The following is a 23,801-nucleotide window of genomic DNA, read 5'->3' on the forward strand; positions in this document are numbered from 1 at the left end:
ATGAAATTTTGGGATAAGAAATGGCTGAATCCTTTTAAAAATGAATTTCCTCAATCTTTTGTAATGATCATTAGCATCAGGCTATTCCTTTTGAGAATAGTTTGGATTATTGTTACTTTATGTCTGGTAAAATATTAACCACCACTGTATTTACGTACATATATTAAATTGAAAAAGAGTAATATTTTTATTACTATAGTATTTGTCAAGTTTTCCTATTTAACTATAACATTCAGCTAATTTTTATCCACTGAAGATATGGCTATTATAGATTAAACTGATATTTGCCTTCATCCTCAGTCTTTGTTGAATTATCTAATCCCATACAGGTGGTCATAAATGACATGCATATGATCCTGTTGCATCTAGATGGTATCAGATAACTTGACAAAGACTGGGTCTGAAGACGAATGTCCATCTGATCTACATTAAAAAAACACAGAGAAATTGCTGATGATTTCTGTCCCATGGCTTATAGAAGGAGAGTGCATTTGCTTATGGGATACTTCTGAATTGTTTAGTAGTCTTAATTGAGGGTAGCTAGTAGAACTACAGTGATCACGCTTCCACCATGACATATAATGCTGCCTGTGTGGAGTCTGCACATTTCATGTGACTCCATTGATTTTGCTCTTAGTGCTCCAATTCTGTCCCACATTAGGAGGCATAGTGTTTGTTAGGTTAATTGACCCCTTGTACAGAGGTCATGGTGGAAAGAGGAGAAATAGTCTGAAGATGAGAAGAATAGGATTAGTGCAGGATTAATAAAAATAGTCACTGCAGACTCAGTGGTATGTAAGATTTGTTTTTTTTTGCTGTATGGCACTACAAACTCTGTGACTCTAAAGCTTCCATATGGTCCATATTCACTTGCTCATCCTATTAGAAGGTGAAAAGCTACTGTCAAATATACACCATAAAGAGTCAAAACCTTTTTCACAATGATGAAGAATGTATTGTGTAGCCCTTTTAACGATGTGATGAAGAATCAGATAACCTTTTCAGGGTTGCAGAAGTATACAACAACTAGTAAGTTATTAATATCAGAAGCCACATGCTGAATGATCCAATTAAATTGATTACAATATTTCCATTTTTGAAAAGGTTTATAACTGATTAGTTGATGTCAGTGTTGTTCAGTGAATCATGAGGCATTTGTTAAAATTGTGCTGAAATTTCATAATAGAATCATTGTTTATTGACCTAAACGACTGAATGCTTGCAAATCTGTAAATTGTCAGAAGTATGAGTAATTGCTTGTGTATAGTTTTTTATACTACTTCAAGGTTTTTAAGACCTCTATCTTTGATATTTATTTTTTCATAGAAGCCCCTAATCTTTTTTTTTGTTATTTTCTATTCTAGTTAAAGAATGGACCTGATAAGTTTTCCCCACCTTTAACCTCCCATGAAGGGATCGGACGCTATTGTGGTGAGAGCCCTCCTATCATAATGCACACCACAGACAATCAACTCTTTGTGCACTTCACTTCTGATGAAAGTAATGAGGGGCAGGGATTCAAGTTCACTTATCATGCTTCAAATCTTGGTAAGTGGACAAAAAGACATCTTGAGAAATTTAATTGTTCAGATTTAGTTTAATCTGTGGTTTATTCAGTATATTTAATTGCTATAAACTTATTTCCAAATATTTTCATAAGTTGACCTGAAAACAATTTCATTTACAACATACTAACATGTAATTCATTTAGCAATTCAGCAGAAATCATTCTTCTTCTTCCATACCCCTTTGAGGTTTAAAGACAGTTTTGACCCAGAACTCCCATTACTGAGCAGTGGCCACTCCTTATATGTGTAGAAGTAGAGATAGGCCAGCTTTGCACATTTTCCCCAAGCAGAATTAACTGTATAATGTCCATAAAAATTAACATTTTAGATTGTGAAGGACAACACATTTATATTACTAACTATGTAGTTTTAAGACATCATGGGCAGCATTTAGAATAGAAAATATTTCCCAACTGGCACTTTTAGGAAGTTTTGTGGAATATTTGCAGTTCAGTAGCAGACCTTTGGAGCTGAGCTCGTAATCTAAGGAGTATGCAAGCCTCCTTTCAGCTCTCTTCTTCTGACTCAATCTAGATATTAGAATCACAGAAAACTACAGCACAGAACAAGGCCCTTCAGCCCATATAATCCATGCTGAACCATTTAGACTACCAAGTCCAATCAACCTGCACTCGGACCATAGCCCTCCAAAGCCCGAACATTCACATACCTATCCAAACTTCTTTTCACTGTTGAAATTGAAATCACATCCACATGCTGCTTGCTCGTTCCACACTCTCACCATCCTCTGAGTGAAGTAGTTTCCTGTCATGTTTCCCCTTAGCCAATTCACCATTTACCCTTAACTCAAGACCTCTAGTTGTAGACTCACACAACCTCAGTGAAAAAAGCACCCCATCTACACCCCTCATAATGTTTTATACTCTATCAAATCTCCCCTCAATCTTTTACATTCTAGGGGATAATGTTCTAACCTCTTCAATTTTTCCTTATAACTTCGGTCCTACAGTCCTGGAAACATCCTTGTAAAGTTTCTCTATACTGTTTCAATCTTATTTCCTGTGGGTAGGTGGCCTAAACTACACACAATACTCCAAATTAGGCCTTGCCAACATCTTATACAATTAAAACATTACATCCTAACTCCTGTATGTAATACTTTGATCTATGAAGGCCAATGTGCCCAAAGGCTTTCTTTACGACCTTATTTACCTGTGATGTCTCTTTCAATGAATTATGGTCCTGTCTTACCAGATCCCTTTGTTCTACCATACAAAGCAGGTCCTCCCAAAGTGCAACACCTCACACTTGTCTGCGTAAATCCCATTTGCCATTTTCAGCCCATTTTTCCAGCTGCTCCAGATCCCACTGCAAGCTTTGATAAGTCTTCCTCGCTATCCACTACACCCCCAACCTTATTGTCATCTGCAAATTTGCTAATCCATTTAACCACATTATCATCCAGATCATCGATACAGATGACAACAGACCCAGCAGTGATCCTTGCAGCACTCCACTAGTCAAAGGCTTCCAGCCAGAGAGGCAACCATCTACTACCACTCACTAGCTTCTCTCACAAAGCCAGTATCTAAACAAATTTACTACCATATCTTGAATGCCAAGTGACTGAACCTTCTTGACCAACCGCCCATGCAAGCCTTTGTCAAAAGCCTTGCCAAAGTCCATGTAGACAACATCCACTGCATTTTCTTCATCAACTTTCCTGGCAATTTCCTCAAAGAAGTCTCTAAGATTGGTCAGATACGATGTACCATGAACAAAGCCATGCTGACTATCCCTAATCAATCCTGTCTAACCATATACTCGTATATCCAGTCCCTTAGAATACCTTCCAATAATTTTTCCACTACTGATGTTAGATTCACCAGTCTATAATTTCCTGGTTTACTCTTAAAACTTTTCTTAAACAGCTGAACAGTATTAGTTATCCACCAGTACCTCACCTGTCACTAAGTTATCCACCAGTACCTCACCTGTCACTAAGGTTGGTTTCAGTATCTCTGCTAGGGCCTCTACAGTTTCTGCTCTTCCCTCCCACAAGGTCTGAAGGAACATATTGTAGGTCCTGGGAATTTGTCTGCCCTGATCTGCAAACACCTCCTCCTCTGTAACTTGTGTACGATCTTGCTGTTGCTTTGCCTCATTTCTACAGATTCTGTGTCCATCTCCCGAGTACATATAGATTCAAAAAATCCATTTAAGATCACCCCCATCTCTTTTGGCTCCCAATCTGATTGCCTATCTGATCTTCCAGAGGATCAATTTTGTCCCTTCCAATCCTTTTGCTCTTAACATGCCTCTAGAAGCCCTTAGGATTCTCCTTCACCTTGTATGCTAAAGCAACCTCATGTCTTCTTTTATCCCTCCTGATTTCTTTCTTAAGCGTTTGTTCCTACCTGCAATACACATCTGTTTCTTCTTAACTGGGGCCTCGGTATCTCTCAAAACACAAGGTTTCATCAACCTGTTATCCTTGTCTTTTACTCTGTCTGACACATACAAGCTTTGTATGCTCAAAACTTCACTTCTGAATGCTTCCCATTTACCAAGTACAGCTTTGACAGAAAGCAGCCTGTCCCAATCCACACTTGCCAGATCATTTCTGATACCATCAAAATTGATCCTTTCTCCAATTTTAAACCTCAAGCCAAGGACCAGATCTATACTTTCCATAATTACATTGAAATTAATGGCATTATGATCACGAGGTACAAAGTATTACCCTGTACAAACTTTTGTCACCTAACCTGTTTCATTCACTAATAGGAGATCAAGTAGTACACACTCTCTCGCTGGGACTTCTGTGTATTGATTAAGGAAATGTGATTTCCTGAACACATTTGATAAATTCTATCTTATCTACCCCTTTTACACTGTGGGAGTCCCAGTCAATATGTGGGAAGTTCAACCCAGATAAGTGTGATGTGTTTTATTTTGGTAGGTCAAATGTGATGGCAGAATATAGCATTAATGGTAAGACTCTTGACAGTGTGGAGGATCAGAGGGATCTTGGGACGAGTCCATGGGACACTCAAAGCTGCTATGAAGGTTGATTGGGCATACGGTGCATTGGCCTTCATCAATCATGCGATTGAGTTTAAGAGCCAAGAGGTAATGTTGCAGCTATATAGGACTCTGGTCAGACCCCACTTGGAGTACTGTGCTCAATTCTGGTCACTTCACTACAGGAAGGATGTGGAAACAATAGAAAGGGTGCAGAGGAGATTTACAAGGATGTTGCCTGGATTGGGGAGCATGCCTTATGAGAATAGGTTGAGTGAACTCGGCCTTTTCTCTTGGAGCGATGGAGGATGAGAGGTGACCTTTTAGAGGTGTACAAGATAATGAGTGGCATTGATCGTGCGGATAGTCAGAGGCTTTTCGCCAGGGCTAAAGTGGCTAGCAGGAAAGGGCATAGTCTTAAGGTGATTGGAAGCAGGTACAGAGATGTCAGGGACAAGTTTTTTACGCAGAGAGTGGTGAGTGCATGGAAGATGGGCTGCTGGCAGCATTGGATGAGGTGGAAATGATAGGTTATTTTAAGAGACTCCTGGATGGCTACATGGAGCTCAGAAAAATAGAGGGCTTATGGGTAAAGCCCAAGTAGTTCTAAGGTAGGGATATGTTTGGCACAGCTTTGTGGGCCGAAGGGCCTATATTGTGCTGTATGTTTTCTATGTTTCTAAGTTAAAATCACCTACTTCGGTTCACTTCTCTCAAATGTACATCAAGATACACTTATCTGTTTTCATCTTATAACCTCATTTACAGAAGAGTTTCACTTTCTGCATGAAATTTCTTCTGAATTCCATGTTAGGGTTATTGGTAACTAACTTGGAATTATGGTCTTTACATCTGGTTTGCTTGCAAATGAAGTTCTCCTCAAGCCTACACCCTATTCTAACCTTTCGGTAATCATGAAGGTGTAAGGTTCTAAGTAAAATTGCAACCAGCCAGGCCAACTGTATTTGATAAGAATCAAATCTCCACGTAGATATTTCAGAAGAGATAGAACTACAGTTATGGTTGGAGACCGAGTTCTGTTAGTGTTTATACTATACAATTTGCATTTGTATGGAATCCGTGGTGAAAAGCATTCCGCAATTCCCTTAGTTCAAAATAACACACATCCCTAAAGTAGAACTTCATTTTAAGATAGCAGTGGGCAAATAGATGTTAAATAAAACTTTTGGATGCATTTATCCTGTAGCATTGGAATGGGTCACAATAAGTAAATCAATATCTCTGTTATAGACGGTGCACAGAATACTTTTATCCACAGAGCCAAATGTGTTTCGAACTTTTATGTTAGCAAGTAATTTATTTAAAGATCACAGCTATCAATTATAATCACTAGACATTATAAAACAATGATATAATTGGATTATATTTTATGTTTTCATGACTTTGGCAAAAGATATGAAAATTTACTGAGCTGTGCTGAATTTTAATTTTTATTGCCTAAAACAACAATTAGAAGAAAATATAATCCAAGTTTCATGATGATAGGCATACTATCAAGTCCTTGGCTTGTCTTATTTACAGCTTTATATGTTCTAGTGGGAAGTCATCTTTGCAAGTCAGAACAGAATAAATTAATTTTAAAACAGACTCTGATCTTAAAAATACTTTAGTGGTTTTGATGAAAATTGCGACTATTGATTGATATAAGTTTTCACAAGTTTTTGTAGGGGGACCACGTTGTATGACATGAATCTGTCAAAGTAACATTTTAACAAATACTCGACTGACAATAACCATATTGTCTGAACAAACAGGGAACAGTAGCGTTATTGATGCAACATTACTTCATGCAGCATTCAGATGATGTAATTTGGGAACAGTTTAGAACTCCAGTGGGTAATGGATTGTTTTCATGTTTTCAAGAATGCTTTTCATTCTACTGAAAGCTTTTGTGTAATTTAATGTACCAGATAATACTGTAGAAATCCTGGATAGATTGCTGAAAGAATCTTTCAGTGGGCCTCTTAGTAATGGAAAAAAATTTTTAAAACAATCTCAGCGATTAAAAATTTTCCTTAGTAAAAGCCCTGTCTGGTCCAGTGATTGGTGTGAGATGATCACTGTTCAAACTATTATAATTACAATTAAAAATCACTGTAAAAGCACTGTCTCACAGCAATGCTAGTGAGCATTTGGGGAGAATTGTCTTCACTCTAGAAGAATTGAAAAGGCCTTGATTTTCAGAACTCTTAGTGTTGATTGCTATTATGTAAATAATTCTACATATATTTTTCTTTACGAAATTTCTGACTGCACCAAAGTTCTGATATTTTTAAGCATGCTTTGTTTGGAGGATACTCTTTTAGCATCTTTCCGATGACTTTCATTCTGAAATGCACAATCAAATCTGATGTGTTCTTTTGTAGCTTGTGGTGGAAACATTTTTATTTCTGATTCTGATGATATTGGGTACATTACCTCAATGAATTACCCCAATGAATATTCAGAGAACATAGACTGTATCTGGACTATCACTGTCCGAAGTGATGATGCAGTTCAGCTTGATTTTGAAAGTGACTTCTACATTGAAAATCATCCTGAGTAAGATCAATATTTGTGAATTTACCAACCTTATTATCTTTAGAATTTGGAAAAAATGAATAATATAAAGCATAAATTCTTGATATGTTCTTAATTTCTTACAAAGGTGATTGCTGAATTTGAGCTGAATCTTGTTAACAAAACATTAAGTGACAATTGTAATATTTTGGAATAGTCCTTACATAAATATACTAGTGAATGTTTTCTAATTTACACTAGTGATGTGGATATCAAATTGAACTATAGTATTAGAGGAATTTTGCTAATGATGAATAGTACAAAATGAAAATTAAAGCAAAGATTTAGAAAAGCGTTTAGGAAGATTATGCAAGTAGCAAATTTGATTTGATCAATGCACACAAAGGTCAGTCAGTGTACAAATGGGACCCGTGAGCAGCAACAGTCGTATCACATCAAACGTCAGGTTCAGATTCAGATTTATTTATCACATGTACATCAAAGCATACTGAGAAATGTGTTATTTGCACACCAAGCATGTGCTGGAGGCAGCCTACAAGAATCGCCACACAATCCAGTGCTAACACAGCACCCTCACAGTATTCCACAGGACTGAACAAAACTGCAAAACAAGCCCCTTTCCCATCCATTGCTCCATTGGATTGCCACAGGAGGAGCAAAGTCCTTGTAATTTTGTTATTTTAGCACATTTAGAAAGTAAATTATTGTGCCCTTTCAACCTGCTCTATCTTTCAGCAAAATTATGGTTGATCCTCCAGCTCAACATCATATTCCTGCTCCCTCCATATTCTCCTTGATGTATTTTAATCAATAAATCTTCATTCTCCTCAAATATATTCAGTGGCTTGGCCTTCACTGCTATCAGTGGTAATGGATATCCACAGATTCTCCATAGTCCATAAAAAGAACATTCTACACATCTCACTTTATCTTAGATCCTGATTTGACCCTTTAGCCAGGGAAAAAACTACCCTGCATTGCAAATGTCTTACTCTATCATAATGATGTATTTCAAAAAGTTCCCAGTAATTTTCCTAAATTTTATTGAATACAATCCAATTTGACTCAATGCCTCCTCATACAAAAATTTATGTCTCCCATTCTCCATCAGGTCTCACCACTATATGAGAGGCCACACTGGGAGCACTTTATACAGTAGGTGACTCCAAGTGTCGCCTTGCCTGGAACACTGAATGATAGTGAGGGAGGAAGTGTAGGGGCAGGTGTAGCACTTGTTCTGCTTGCAAGGATAAGTGCCAGGGAGGTCAGTGGGGACAGACGAATGGACAAAGGAATCACATAGGGTGCAATCCTTGTGGAAAGCAGAAAGTGGGGGGGGGGGCAGGGGAAAGATGTGTTTCGTGATACAATGTTGAGAAATGTACAGTTGTACATTTTGGAAGAAGAAACAATCAGGCAGATTATTATTCAGATGGGGAGAAAATTCAAAAATCAGAAGTGCAAAGGGACTTGGGGGTCCTAGTGCAGGATACCCTAAAGGTTAACCACCAGGTTGGATTGGCAGTAAGGAAAGCGAATGCTATGTTGGCATTCATTTCAAGAGGAATAGTGTACAAGAGTAAGGAGGTGTTGATGAGGCTCTATGGGGCATTGGTGAGACCCCATTTGGAATACCGTGTGCAGTTGTGGGCCCCCTATCTTAGAAAGGATGTGCTGATGTTGTAGAGAGTTCAGAAAAGATTCACAAGGATGATTCCTGGAATGCAGGGACTAACATATGAGGAGCATTTGGCTCTTGGATTGTATTCATTAGAGAATAGAAGAATGAGAGGGGATCACATAGAAACATTTCAAATGTTGAAAGGGTTGGACAGAGGAGATGTGGAAAGGCTGTTTCCCTTGGTGGGTGAGTCCAGGACAAGAGGACACAGTCTCTGCTCCTTTGTCTTGTGATCTTGTGATAGGATTCCATTGGAGATGGCAGAAGTTCCATAAAATTATGTGCTGGTTGGGGAGGCTGGTGGGATGGTAGGTAAGAACAAGACAAATCTGTCGCTGGTGGGGTAGTGGGAGGATGGTGTGAGAGCAGACATGCATGAAGTGTAAGAGATACAGTTGAGGGCGCTGTTTATGGTGGAGGGAGGGAAGCCCCTTTCTTTGAGGGAAGTCATCTCCTTCTTCTGGAATGAAAAGCCTCATCCTGAGAGCAGATATGGCAGTCACAGAGGAATTAAGAGAATGGGATGGCATTTTTACAGGTAACAGTGTGGGAAAAGGTATAGCCCAGGTAGCTGTGAGTTAGTAGGTTTATATGGACACCAGTAGATAAACTGTCTCCAGAGACAGAGAGATTGAGAAAGGGGAGCGAAGAGTCAGAAATGGACCAGGTAAATTTGAGGGCAGGGTAGAAGTTGGAGGCAAAGTTGATGAAGACGATGAGCCTGGCATGGCTGCAGGAAGCAGCACCAATGCAGATGTCGATGTAGTGATGCCGACTGCCTATATGTCATGACAGGGCTGTATAATTATAGATTTAATTTATTTTTATTTCACAAGACAGTGCAGAGTAGGTGCTTTCAGACCTTCGATCTGCACTGGCCCAGTGACTCCACAACCCTGATTAATCTTAACCTAATCATAGGATAATTTACAATAACCAATTAATCTACCTGGTACATCTTTGGACCATGGGAGAAAACTGGAGTACCTGGGGAAAAGCCATGTATTCCATGGGCAGGACGAACAGAGACTCCTTACAAAACAGCACTGGAATTGAACTCTGGAACAGTCCAAGCTGTAATACTTTTGTGCTAATAGCTATGCTACTGTGGTGCCTAATGAAAGTGCGAAATCTTAGATGTAATACTTAAAATCTCTTGCAAAGAAGTCCACCATACTGTAAATTCAGGTGACTTTGCCTAATCCTGCTGATATTTTCCAAGTGTCCTATTACCACACCCATTATAGTAGGTTTCAGCAATATTCTTATACTGCAATATACTGGCTAATAGGTCTGAAATTTATTGTTTCCTGTCTCACTACTTTATCTATTGAGCTTACATTTGCGGCCATCCAATAATTTATCAATAGGGTTTTGGAAGATGGCAATGTTTGCAGCTACTTTTTCCACTTTGCTGATTATTAGTCTTTGGGGATGTATCAGCTTTCAGTGCCATTAGCTGATTGAACATTTTTTACTTGTAATTTCACCTTGCTCTGATACACCCAAACGATCTCCAAACCACAAATCACTGACTACAACATCACATCCAAGATAAAAAAAAACTAATGTAAAGGACATAAAAGGATTGAAATATATGGTTTCATTATCTATCCAGAAGATATAGACCGAAGAGCATTGTATGCAGGCACAATCTTGACTGGAACTGATCCCCAGTTTCAATGGATACCAAGCCTTACCAGATTCACTTTCTGGTGTTTGTATTTGATTTTGCTCCCACTGAGCCAAGCCAGGCTACTGAATTTGATAAATCTTCAGAATAAATACCAAGCATAAATAATTTTTGTTAATATTATAGATTAGTCATAGAAAACACAGTCATCTTGTGAGCCTAATGCAAATTTCAATATTTGCAAAATAAGACCTAAAGCAAAATATATAACTCTGTAAATCTAAAACAATGATAGAAACTGCAGAATATATTCAGCATTTCATGGCATTGACATCTCATTTACAATGAGGTAAAGAACCTTACTGATACATAGATTTAACAAGACTACTTTCTTCATCAGATGCAACTTGGATTACCTGGAGCTGCGTGATGGAGCTAATTCAAATGCTCCACTGATTGGGCACTTCTGTGGATCTACTAAGCCATCTAGTCAAAGATCTACAGGCACAGTCATGTATGTGAGATTCCAAACTAACAGCGCTTTGAACTATGTGGGATTCAAAGCCAAATATTCAATAGGTATAAAAACTTTGTAAATTGTCTATAGAACTTGGATCATAACGTTTTTGTAGAATTTGGTCATTTGATTATCCTCAAGGAGCATGAGATTAAATGTGTTAGCATTAATTATCCATGGCAATGATTTCAAAATCTGCTGGAAATATTAAATCCACATTGTGAATTTGCAGTGTGTGGTCCCAGGTGGTCAAGCCCTATGATGGGGAACAACACTTCATAAAGACAAATAGTATAAATTTTCTCTTTTTAAAAGTTATTTTATTTACATAGAGATTTCAGATCCTGGTCTAAGTTTTGAAAGCCTCTAGTGGTGTGCATTTTGCACTGAGTGCTTTTGTGTACTTCCCAGAATCTAATATTACAGACCTCTTGGTGAGGACCCATAATTTAGCTGCCTGTGTGTTACTCGGGGTGCATTTGAGTTGCCAGTCTGCTGTTCACTGAAACTGGGTATAGGCCTCTCGTAATTCATGTTGTGCTCCTTGGTAGTGGATCTCCCTTTACTTTTTTAAAAAACGTAATCTTCCTTTTCCTTTAATTTAGACACTTAGATACCTAATTGGTTCCTCCAGTTATCAGTGTTTAAAAACTAAAGCACGATTTACAAAATCCAGATTAACAAAATCTTTCAACATGTAACCCTTCACATTCCAATTATGGCTATATTTGAGATGGAAAGAACCTCCAATCCCCAAATAATATTGGGAAGTTTTAAACTCTCAGGCAAAATTTAAAATATCCAGTTTTTAATTTAGTTTTGGTATGTTTCACTCAACTATGAATAAATATTTGACTGAAATAAGCAATTTTCTAGATGTTCAGAGATGTAATGCAAGTGATATCATTCCAATAAAGTTTAAAAAGGTATCAATCCAGAATTGAAATGTTGCTAGATGTGTATAATTTTGTATAGTAATGGCAACTCATGGGATTAGAAACATGATTGATATATATTTTCTTTAAAACTAAATGTTAAGTGTTAGATTCACTCAGCATATAATGAGGAGCCTTTGATAGCTTTTCAATGTTTCCTTTCTTCACATTTAGTTACTTGTGGTGGAAAGATATCTGCACAGAGTGGAACTCTTCAGAGCCCCAGGTTTCCTTCACTTTATCCAGATAATTCTCACTGTGAATGGTTTCTGGAGGGACCCACAGGTCATTATCTTACCATTACTTTTGAGGTATTCAATGTGGAAAATGCAACCAATTGTACCAAAGACTTTGTGGAAATTCGAGAACATAATGCTAGTGGTGAGTATCACAAGTATCAGTAACTGTAGTGTCTTGCTCTTTTGTTAGATTTATATTATTTGCCCAACTAAAAAAAAAAATCCTAAGTCTTATCAGCAGCACTCATCTGCTTTTGGCCCAGAGTCAGATGAAAGTAAAACTGATATTGGGCTTGTGCCTTCAAGAAATTACCTGTCCCTGAATTCTAAAACCTATTGTATCTGGTCAAAGTGCTGCACCTGAGATCATCACATTTATGATGAAATGTATGGTTTTCAAATTATGGCTTCTTTAATTAACATCATAATGCAGTAAGTCATACATATAAATTTTCAAATGATTGCAAGACTATTCTGGATTAATACTTAGATTGTTGGCACTAGTTAGAAGCAATTACAGGAAGAAGCAATTATAGGAAAACTGTAAATTTGGACTGTTTTTCCCAGGTCCTTTCTAAAACCTGAACCTTTATAATGTATTAAATTAGGAAATCTTAACTCACAAATACATGTACTACAAGCTATCATATGTGTTAGAATCAAAAGCAGGCTATTCAGTCCTTTGAGCCAACTCTGCAAGCTTATGTTTCTAACCTCATTTTTGCATTCTTGAGTACCTACTGTAACCTGTAACTTTTTCTTGTCAAATATTGACTGAACTTTGGTTCTACTGCTCTTTGAGGCTGAAGGCTTCAAAGAATCTCAAATTTAAGAAGGTGCAGAGGAGATGTCAGGGGTAAGTTTTTTTTTTACACAGAGAGTGGTGAGTGTGTGGAATGGGCTGCCAGCAATGGTAGTGGAGGTGGATACGATAGGGTCTTTTAAGAGACTCCTGGATGGATACATGGAGCTTAGAAAAATAGAGGGCTATGAGTAAGCCTAGGTAGTTCTAAGGTAGGGGCATGTTCAGCACAGCTTTGTGGGCCAAAGGGCCTGTATTATGCTGTAGGTTTTGTATGTTTCTATGAAAGTTTATACTTTATTTCCTAAATGAGTGACATCTTTTTTTTTAAACAATGGCATCATGCTCTAGATTCTACATGTGTGAGAAACATCCTCTCCACATCTATCCTGTCAAGATCCCTCAGGATCTTTGCTGTTTCAATCAATTAGAACAGTCTGCTTCCTAAACACAAGAAATTCTGCAGCTGCTGGAAATCCAGAGCAAATAACACAAGATTGTAGAGGAACTCAGCAAGTCAGACAGCATCTATGGAGAAGAATAAACAGTAAACATTTTGGGTTGGGACCCTTCATCAGGAGGAGGGAAGGAGCCAGAATAAGAAGGTTGGGGAAGAGAAAGAATACAAACTGGCAAGTAATAGTGAATCCAGATGGTGGGGAAGGCAGGGGGGTTTTCTCCTTCCCTTCCAGTCTTGCCTCCATAGTATCCAAGACTTCAAGGAGCAGTGCCTCAGAAAAGTGGCTTCCAGCATCAAGGACCCCCACCACCCAGAACATGCCTTTTCTCATTGTTATCATCAGGAAGGAGGTACAGAAGCCTGAAGGCACACACTCAGTGATTCAGGAACCGCTTTTTCACCTCTGCCATCCGATTTCTAAATGGACGCTGAACCCATGAACACGAACTCACTAGGTTTTTCTTCTTTGCACCACTTATCTTAATTTCACTATTTAATATGCATATATATACTTATTGTAGTTCAGTTTTTTTTCTATATTTAATATGTATTGCATTGGGCTGCTGCCACAAAGTTAGTAAACTTCATGACATATGCCAATAATATCAAACCTGATTCTGATTCATCATTTTGTGTTTGTTGCTACGATTAACGTATGGACCACAAATTGGCACCTCAAATTTTTACTGGAGACTTTGGTGCATGAAAGAGAATCCTGATTTAAATATGAAAGTCAGCTGCTTCCTAAAACAGGCACATGTACAGATTTCCTTTGTGAAATCACAAATGTTTTTTCACTTTTTTTCTTTTTTCTTACACCATTTCAAGAAACTCTTTTACTCATAAAATTTCTTATGTAACTGTAACTATAGCAAAATAAGTTACCGTGGCCTGACTTGGGTTTTTTCAGTGATCCAAGATCCATATACCAACTCCTTATAATAGTGTCTGTGAATTCACTTCTTGATTGGTAAGCTTGAAATTGTTTCCTAACATCAAGTTGACACATTGGAGTAGCAATATGTTGCAGTAACCAGAAACCTGCAAACAATTATCAAAATGTAAAACAACAATTAACAATTAAACAAATACTCACTCTGCTGTCACCTATTCCAACCTTATTGTTTTGAAGATGAGCAGAACCATGTGAAAAAATCATAGTCAGTGGAGTTAATGGTCCTAATATCCCCATTAGTCATTATTTTATATTGATGCCTGTTTCTTGATTTACTAGTCTAAAGGACTGGCATGCAGCACAGTCTGCTCCTCACTGTAGAAGCAGCAACACTGACAACATTTAAGTGTTCAAGGGTGTACGTGAATCATCTGCACATAGAAGGCTATGGGCTAAGTGCTCGACCAGGGGTCGGCAACCCGCGGCTCCGGAGCCGCATGTGACTGTTTCATCTCTGTGCTGCGGCTCCCTGTGGCTTTGGAAAATAAATGATGAGTATTTAATTAAAATGTATTTTATGTTAGTTTGTTAGTTTTTGAAATGTAATTCTAAATTTGAAGATTATGGTGATCTTGTACAATCTAAATAAAACGTTGTGGCGACCCATTTCCTGGCACATCCGAACCGGCTCACAATTAGCCAGCGTTCCGGCTAAGGAAGATAGCCTACGGGGATTTGTGAGTATGTGTCTTTTGGAGCATCCGTGTCCACGGGGGGAAGGGTTGAGGGAGGCTTAAAAGCAAGGCTGTTTAGTTCAAATAAAGTTATCTTTGACTGCAGTTTGCCGACTCCGTGTTGTTATTTTAGCGCTGCGTGTAGCATACCACTACAACGTGTTTTTTTATCGCTATTAATATGTCACCACTGCCAATGCCTGACACCCGCCACTCCCCTAAGCATCGATCCATCCCTACTGAATACAACTGCATTGGCAGGTGTGAGTCAACCTGATCTTGAGATGGAACTGGCCGACACAGCCGACAAGGTCATATGGGTGTCCAAGTTTAGATGCTTGACAGCAGACCTTGAAGATGTTGCCCGTCAGAAGGCCGTTCTTGCTCAGATGGAGCGATATTGAAAACATCCCCAAACAGACAAACTTGTGTTCGAAACATGGAATGCTATCCCCGACATTTATGTAAACATTAAAAAGTATGCGCTTGGAGTCCTGTCGATCTTTGGATCCACATATGTATGTGAGCAGATGTTCTCCAACATGAACTTTATTAAAAACAAACATCGCGCACACCTCACAGATGACAGCTTGCGATCCTGTGTAAAGATGAAGGTGACGTCATGATGAGCAGACGCTGTGCACTGAGGTCCAGGAGCAGAAATCCCATTAACCAAGTATGATAAATATTTTAATTGCCTATTATTTTACATATATTCATATTTTTTCATGTTTCAGTGAAATAGTCCTTTTATTTTTCAGGTTGACAGCTGGCTGACATTATTTTTGGTTTGCTGCTGGCGGAAAATTTAAGTTCGGCGTTTTTCATAAATACAAGAAGGACTCAAATAGACATTGAGTATTTTACTTAAAAGTAACCTTCAACCCAACGTCTTTTTTTCAGAGTTCAAAATGTTTTTGTTACATGCAGAAATGTAATTTTGTTTTCTCTGCGGGAGTTCATCGATTTCATAAATGCAACACATTATAGTTTGTTTATACATAGCATAAAGGCAAAAAAAACGTTGTATGCAGTGTTATTTCATTTTAAATGTCAAACGGGTTTTGTGGCCCCCAGTGTTTTCTTTTCTGTGGGAAACGGGTCCATATGGCTCTTTCAGTGGTAAAGGTTGCTGACCCCTGTGCTAGACGATGGAATTGTTACAATTCACCAATGTGAATTGGTCATTGTGGATGTGCAGGCATCTGGCCTGTTTCGCGCTGTACGTCTATATGACATTGTGACATTTTATATGACATTTTATATTAAAAGTTCAAAAGGTGCAATATCTGACTTTGTTTCACTCATGCAGGGCGTTTGCTGGGGAGAAACTGTGGCAACACATTACCTCGCACCATGGAAACTTCAGACAGCTTTGCCTATGTTGTCTTCAGCAGTGATGCATCTGTCAATGACACAGGGTTCAGTCTGCACTTTGTAGCCAGCATTGAAGGTAGTTTATTCCTGCAAACAGGTCAATGTGTTTTATTTGCATACAATCTAAAACATTTTTGTTAAAAGCTTTTCTACATGAGGTTAGTACAGGAGGATAGAATGACATCTTTTGACTCATATTTTGCCAACATTGCAAATACAGTATAGTTTGGCCATAGCCAGCCTACTTTGGATCAGCAATTAGACTACAGCACTATAAGCCCATAAGATATAGAAGCAGAATTAGGCCATGTGGCCCATCAAATCTGCTCCACCATTCCATCATTGCTGATACATTTCCCCTCTCAGCCCCAGTCTTGTCTTCTCCCCATATTCTTCGATGCCCTGACTAATTAAGAATCTACCAACCTCTGCCTTAAATATACCCATTGATTTGGCTTCCACAGGGGCCTGTAACAATGAATTCCACAGATTCACCCCTCTCTGGCTAAAGAAATTCCTCTACATCTCTATTGGTAAAGGATGCCCCTCTATTTAAGGCGGTGTCCTCTGCTCTTAGACTCCTCCACCATAGGAAACATCCTTTCCACATCCACTCAAATGAGGCCTTTCAATATTCAATGTTTCAATGAGGTCACCCCTCATTTTTCTGAATTGCAATGTGTAGAGGGCCAGAGCCATGAAATGTCCATTATATGACAAGTTTTTCAATCCCAGAATCATTTTGTGAACCTTCTTTGAACCCTCTTCAAAGTCAGCACATGCTTTCTTAGATAAGCGGCCCAAAACAATACTCACAATACTCCAAGTGAGGGCCTCACTAGTGCTTTATAAAGGCTCAACATTTCATCCTTGCTTTTGTATTCCAGTCCTTCCAAATGAATGCTAACATTTTAATTGCCTTCCTCACTACTGACTCAACCTGCAATTGAACCTTTAGGGAATCCTGCACGAGGACTCCCAAGAACCTTTGCACCTCAGATTTTTGAACTTTCTCTCCATTTACAAAATAGTCCATCCTTCTATTTCTTCTACCAAAGTGCAGGACCCTGAAGAATTTCTGACACTGAAGAATTCCAACAGATTTGTCAGGCAGGATTTTCCTTTGGGGAAACAATGCTGATTACAGCCTATTTTATCATGTGTCTTCAAGTACCCTGACACCACATCCTTAACAATCAACACCAACATCTTGCTGAGGTCAGACTAATCAACACTGAGATCAGACTAACGGGCCTATAATTTCCTTTCTTCTGCCTATCTCCCATTTTGAAGAGTGGAGTGACATTGGCAATTTTCCATTCCTCCAGAACCATGACAGAACCAATTGCTTCTTGAAAGATGAGTACTAATGCCTACACAATCTCTTTAGTGCCCTCTTTCAAAACCCTGGGGTGCATGCTATCTGGTCCAGGTGACTTATCTACCTTAAGACCCTTCAGTTTCCCAAGAAGCTTCTCCTTAGTAATGGCAACTTCACACGCTTCTGCCCCCTGACACATTCAAACTTACAGCATACTGCTAGTGTCTTCCACAGTGAAGACTGATACAAAATGCTAATTCAGTTCATCCACCATTTCCTGTAGACCAGGTTTCACTTGTGCTATCCACAAAAATGAGGCAAATCCAACCAAACCTATTGCCACTTTATCAATCTATGTTAAATGTTCCACAGATTGATTGGTGGAGTTGATAATTGTATTGCATGCAGTTCTGCCTGAACCACTCAAATCTAGGTCGTAGTCTGACCTTAGCAGAAAATACAGATGGAATATCTGAATTTCAGTTATTGATGAGAGTGTCTTCTCCAGATATCAAGAACATAATTAACCAAATATAGCATAAAGGAACCCTGATAAATTGAAGTTAATGAGCTTCATGGAAAACTTCACTAATGGCTGGATAGATGGTTACTGGTCCTTTCCACTCTAGAAGCTTGCTTCAGCATCTCTGTATGCAGAATCTGCCCTCATTCATGGATTACAACAATGATCTGTTTTCTGCTGATTGCATGATGTCCTTCTCTATTCACAATATCTCAGATAATGAAACAATCAATCCTAACATGCAAAAATACATGGATAAGTGTCGAAAAGGTTCCTTGAATATCTGGAGCAATTAAATCCTATGTTCAGCAAAATAGAGACTAAGCAGTTCCCTTACGTTCAAACATTTTGAAACTTCACTTTATTGGCTCAGGATTCAGAATCTGTATATCTACATTCTACACTACCTTTGTACATGTCGACATTGTTCACATCCACTGCAGCATCCTTCCAAGGTATCTTCAGGAAAAAAATTCTAGATCTACAGACTCCAAGCATCCATGAGGAGAATGTAAAGCAGGCACAGTTCAAGCCAGTCAGAGCACTAAATTGGACATAAATTTTTCATTCCTCAATCAATTGTAGATTAAACTCTAACGATGCATTGTTGAAGCTTTGAGAAACACAGGGAGTGCATATCAGTTTCAAACCATATGTTCTTATCCCTTGTTAGTCAGCCCTTGCCTAGGTTCACCCAGTGGTTATAGCCAAAACCTTAATATTGTGTTCTCCTCCACCTCTGCTTTAATACTGGTATAGAAGCTTCAGTTTTAATACTACCCTGTGTGTATGCTTCATTAAATCTGGGTAATACTAAGCTTATATAAAAACTCTAGACCTAAAACTCTTTTGATATCATGGACAGCATAATTATTCTTTGCTCGTAATAATGGTACAATTATTTATTAAACGTCTCACTGGAATAATGTGACATAATTAATAGAGTAGAAATAAAATTTTGCTTCCTAATGTTTGCAATGAAAGTGAATGGGCTAACTATTGTTACAGAGTGTGGAGGTGAAATGACTGCAGGGACGGGAACTATCAGCTCTCCAAACTACCCACACTTATACCCTCACAGTCGGGAATGTCAATGGAGAATTACTGTACAAGTTGGACGGAGAGTGACACTGACCTTCAATGATCTTCGACTGGAAATGCATAATAATTGCAACTATGATTATGTTGAAGTAAGTCAGCATTCATTTTGGTCAAAAATGAAATCAACTGATAGTAATTTAAGAACTTAAAATGATCGTTTTTGCTTTCTCTTGCTGGCTGTGAACAGGAATATTGCACAAGTTAGCTCGGCCCTCTTAGGTCAAACAGCTGCAAGATTTGTTGTCCTAGGGCATTAGTTTTGTCTAAAAGCACACTACAGGACGGTACCTACTCTGTGCAGATCCTTTGTATGACGCATTTGAAAGACTGAGTGACTTATTCTTGTAAAAGAGCCACACAAAGATGTATGTTTCAGCAATAGTGCGCTTCAAATCTTAAGTGTACTAGAAGATAAATGCTTTGCTGTCAGCATGTTTGTTTAAGTGGCCTTGGGATTTCCTGGATATCTACTGATCCTCTGGTTGGGGGGGTGGGGGTGGAGTGGTGGGCTGGGCTGATTGCAGCAATAGCAATTATACATAATTTCCATGTGGCCCTGAAAATCAGCACTCAACTACTAAATGAAGAAATAGAGCAGGCTTCCTGTCTTATGTTTGTAGTGTCATGAGATTTTGCTTATTATAAGACTACGTACAGTGCCAGCTATAAATTCAGATAGGAGAAGACACCCAATAAATAGAATCCATTAAATTGGAATGTTGATGGACTTTATTGAACACAAATATCGAAACATAGAAAGCCTACAGCACAATACAGACCCTTAGGCCCACAAAGCCGTGCAGAACATGTCCTTACCTTAGAACTACCTAGGCTTACCCATAGCCCTCTATTTTTCTAAGCTCCGAGTACCTATCCAGGAGTCTCTTAAAAGACCCTATCAGCTTCACCACCATCACCGCCACTGGCAGCCCATTCCACACACTCACCACTCCCTACATAAAAAATTTACCCCTGAGCTCTCCTCTGTACCTACTTCCAAGCACCTTAAAACTGTGCCCTCTTGTGCTAGTCATTTCAGCCCTGGGAAAAAGATTCTGACTATCCACATGATGAATGCCTCCCATTATCTTGTACACCTCTATCAGGTCGCCTCTCATGCTCCGTCGCTCCGAGGAGAAAAGGCCGAGTTCACTCAATCCATTCTCATAAGGCATGCTCCCCAATCCAGGCAACATCCTTGTAAATCTCCTCTGCACCCATTCTATGATTTCCAAGTCCTTCCTATAGTGAGGCAAACAGAACTGAGCACAGTACTCCAAGTGGAATCTGGCAAGGACCTATATAGCTGCAACATTACCTCTTGGCTATAAACTCAATCCCACGGTTGATGAAGGCCAATGCACCGTATGCCTTCTTAACCAGAGTCAACCTGCATAACAGCTTTGAGTGTCCTATGGACTTGGTCCTCCACACTGCCAAGAATCTTACCATTAATACTATATTTTGTCATCATATCTGACCTACCAAAATGAACCATCTCACACTTATCTGGGTTGAACTCCATCTGCCACTTCTCAGTCCAGTTTTGCATCCTATCAATGTCCCATTGTAACCTCTGACAGCCCTCCACACTATCCACAACACCACCAACCTTTGTGTCATCAGCAAATTTACTAACCCATCCCTCCACTTCCGCATCCAGATCATTTATAAAAATCACAGCGTAGGCCTGACATCTGACCAGGTTCATTTCCCAATACCAGATCAAGTACAGCCTCTCCTCTTGTGGAATATTGTGTCACTAATCCTTCCTAAGTGCACCTAACAAACTGCACCCTATCTAAACCCCTCACTCTAGGGAGATGCCAATTAATACTCGGGAAATTAAAATCTCCCACCACTACAACCCTGTTACGATTACACCTTTGCAGAATCTGTCTCCCTATCTGCTCCTCAATGTCCCTGTTACAATTGAGTGGTCTTTCAAAAATACCTAGTAGAGTTACTGACCTCTTCCTATTTATAAGTTCCACCCACAAAGACTCCATAGACAACCCCTCCATGACTTCCTCCTTTTCTGTAGCCGTGACACTATCCCTGATCAACAATGCTGTGCCCCCACCTCTTTTGCCTCCCTCCTTGTCCTTTTTGAAACATCTGAAGCCTGGCGCTTGAAGTAGCCATTCCTGCCCCTGCACCATCCAAGTCTCTGTAATGCCCACAAAATCATAGCACCAAATGCTGATCCACGCTCTAAACTCATCCGCTTTATTCATAATACTCCTCTCATTAAAATACACATCTCAAACCATCGGTCTGAGTGCGTCCCTTCTCTGTCACCTGCCTATCCTCCCTTTTGCACCGTCTCTAAGCTTTCTCTATTTGTGAGCCAACCTCCCTTGCCTCCGTCTCTTCAGTTCGGTTCCTACCCCCCAGCAATCCTAGTTTAAACTCTCACCAATAGCCTTAACAAACCTTCCTGCCAGGATATTGGTCCGCCTGGGATTCAAGTGCAACCTGTCTTTTTTGTACAGGTCACACCTGCCCCAAAAGAGGCCCCAATGATCCAGAAATCTGAATCCCTGTCCCCTGCACCAATCCCTCAGCCACGTATATATCATCCACTGCATTCTATTCCTATATTCACTGTCACATGGCACAGGCAGTAATCCCAAGATTACTACATTTGAGGTCCTGCTTCTCATCTTCTTTCTTAACTCCCTGTAGTCCGTTTTCAGGACCTCCTCCCTTTTCCTACCTATGTTGTTTGTACCAGTATGTACCATGACCTCTGGCTGTTCACCTTCCCACCTCAGGATATCGTGGACTCGATCAGAAACATCCCGCACCCTGGCACCTGGGAGACAAACTACTATCCGCGTTTCTTTGTGCATCCATAGAATCTCCTGTCTGACCCCCTAACTATAGAGTCCCCTTTCACTGCTGCCATCTTCTTCCTTTCCCTACTCTTCTGAGCCGTAGGGCCAGACTGTGCCAGAGGCAACACCACTGTTGCTTCCCCCAGGTAGGCCATCTCCCCCAACAGTACTCAAGCAGGAGTACTTATTGTTAAGGGGACAGCCATTGGGGTACTCTCTAGTATCTGCCCCTTGCCCTTCTCTCTCTTGACTGTTAACTACTTATCTGTTTCCCCAGGCTCCAGAGTGACTACATGCCTATAGCTCCTCTCTATCACCTCCTCAATCTCCCTGACCAGACGAAGGTCATCGAGCTGCATCTCCAGTTCCCTAATGCGGTCCCTAAGGAGATGCAGCTTGATGCACCTAGTGCAGATTTGGCCATCCAGGAGGCTGGGAATCTCCAGAACCTCCCACATCTGACACCGAGCACAGAAAACCAGCCTCACGACATACTTTTCGTCTGTATTCTACACAGTTAACCTACCTCGCCTCGACCAGTTATCGTCTAAGCCCTGTTGAGCCAAAGCCTTTCTTCTCTGTCTCCCTCTACTCCAACGCCCGCGTATAAATCTGTCTTTTTAAACTCTTCTCGCTGTTCCTACTGGCTGACCTCCACATGCTTGCGCAATGATGCCCTGTTCAAGCTTTTAAGAAATAATTGTTATTATCCTGCTCGATGAGCCTGTGTTTTCAGAGTAAATTTTGTCTGGTTGCCACTTTGATTTTGCTGAAAAAAAACATTCTACAACTCAGCCACATTTCCCATACTTCTGCTCTTATCCCAGCTCTCCTCCAGACAAATAACTAAACAATAAATATTGAGTGCATGAAATGAAGAATCCTTGATCGCGAGTCCATAGGTTTTGGGACATTTCAATGATGGAGCTAGTGAAGTTATCTCCTTTGGTTTAAGAGCCTGATGGTTGAAGTTCCACTGATCCTCAGCTAATCATCTCACCCACCTACTCATGCAGCACATCGTTCTTTGATACTTCTGCCAGCTACAATATGATGCCACCACCAATCACATGTACCCCTCCCCAACCTTTCCTGCTTTCCACAGGAGTCACTCCCTCCCTGGTCACTCATCCTCCCCACCCATCTGTCCCTCTCCCCAGGCAAAGTTTGCCTACAACTGCAGGAGGTTTTATACCTGTATCTACAGCTACTCCATCACCAACACCTAGGGCCCTAAATAGCCCTTCCAATTGAGGCAGGGACGTGCGTCTCCTCCAGTCTTTCCTCCTAATATACCCACTTCCTCCTACATGATTTCATCCCAACTCAACCAGACCCCATTACCATGTTTATTTCCCTTTTTTTTACCCACTCACTCCCCTTACCTACCCATCAAACAGACACTCTTCCCCCTATCGCTCTCATCTGTCCAGATCACCTCCCTTATTTGATTCCTTGCTCCATCATCTTTTACTATATGGTTCCATCTTCCACAGCCCTTTGTTGCACCATGTATTATCTCCCAACCTCTGCCATTTTTTTTCAATTCTTCTCTGCTCATTTACTTTTCTTGCCCTTCCTCACTTGGATCTATCTATCATTTGCCAGTTTTTGCTCCACCCCTTCCCCTCACCATTTAATACTGGCCA

General features: G+C 39.8%; 1 protein-coding gene across 1 annotated transcript in view; it reads left to right on the top strand.

Annotated features, from left to right (window-relative positions):
- The window catches only part of cubn (cubilin (intrinsic factor-cobalamin receptor)), a 359,402-nt gene that overhangs the window by 206,188 nt on the left and 129,413 nt on the right, over nt 1-23,801 (top strand). Inside the window, exons 38-43 of the mRNA XM_059971453.1 lie at nt 1,365-1,548; nt 6,941-7,115; nt 10,809-10,987; nt 12,035-12,241; nt 16,303-16,443; nt 19,220-19,401. Coding sequence (XP_059827436.1) covers nt 1,365-1,548; nt 6,941-7,115; nt 10,809-10,987; nt 12,035-12,241; nt 16,303-16,443; nt 19,220-19,401 — 1,068 coding nt within the window. The remainder of the gene's footprint in view (nt 1-1,364; nt 1,549-6,940; nt 7,116-10,808; nt 10,988-12,034; nt 12,242-16,302; nt 16,444-19,219; nt 19,402-23,801) is intronic.

This window comes from Hypanus sabinus, chromosome 6, assembly GCF_030144855.1.
Source record: "Hypanus sabinus isolate sHypSab1 chromosome 6, sHypSab1.hap1, whole genome shotgun sequence".
NCBI lineage: Eukaryota > Metazoa > Chordata > Chondrichthyes > Myliobatiformes > Dasyatidae > Hypanus > Hypanus sabinus.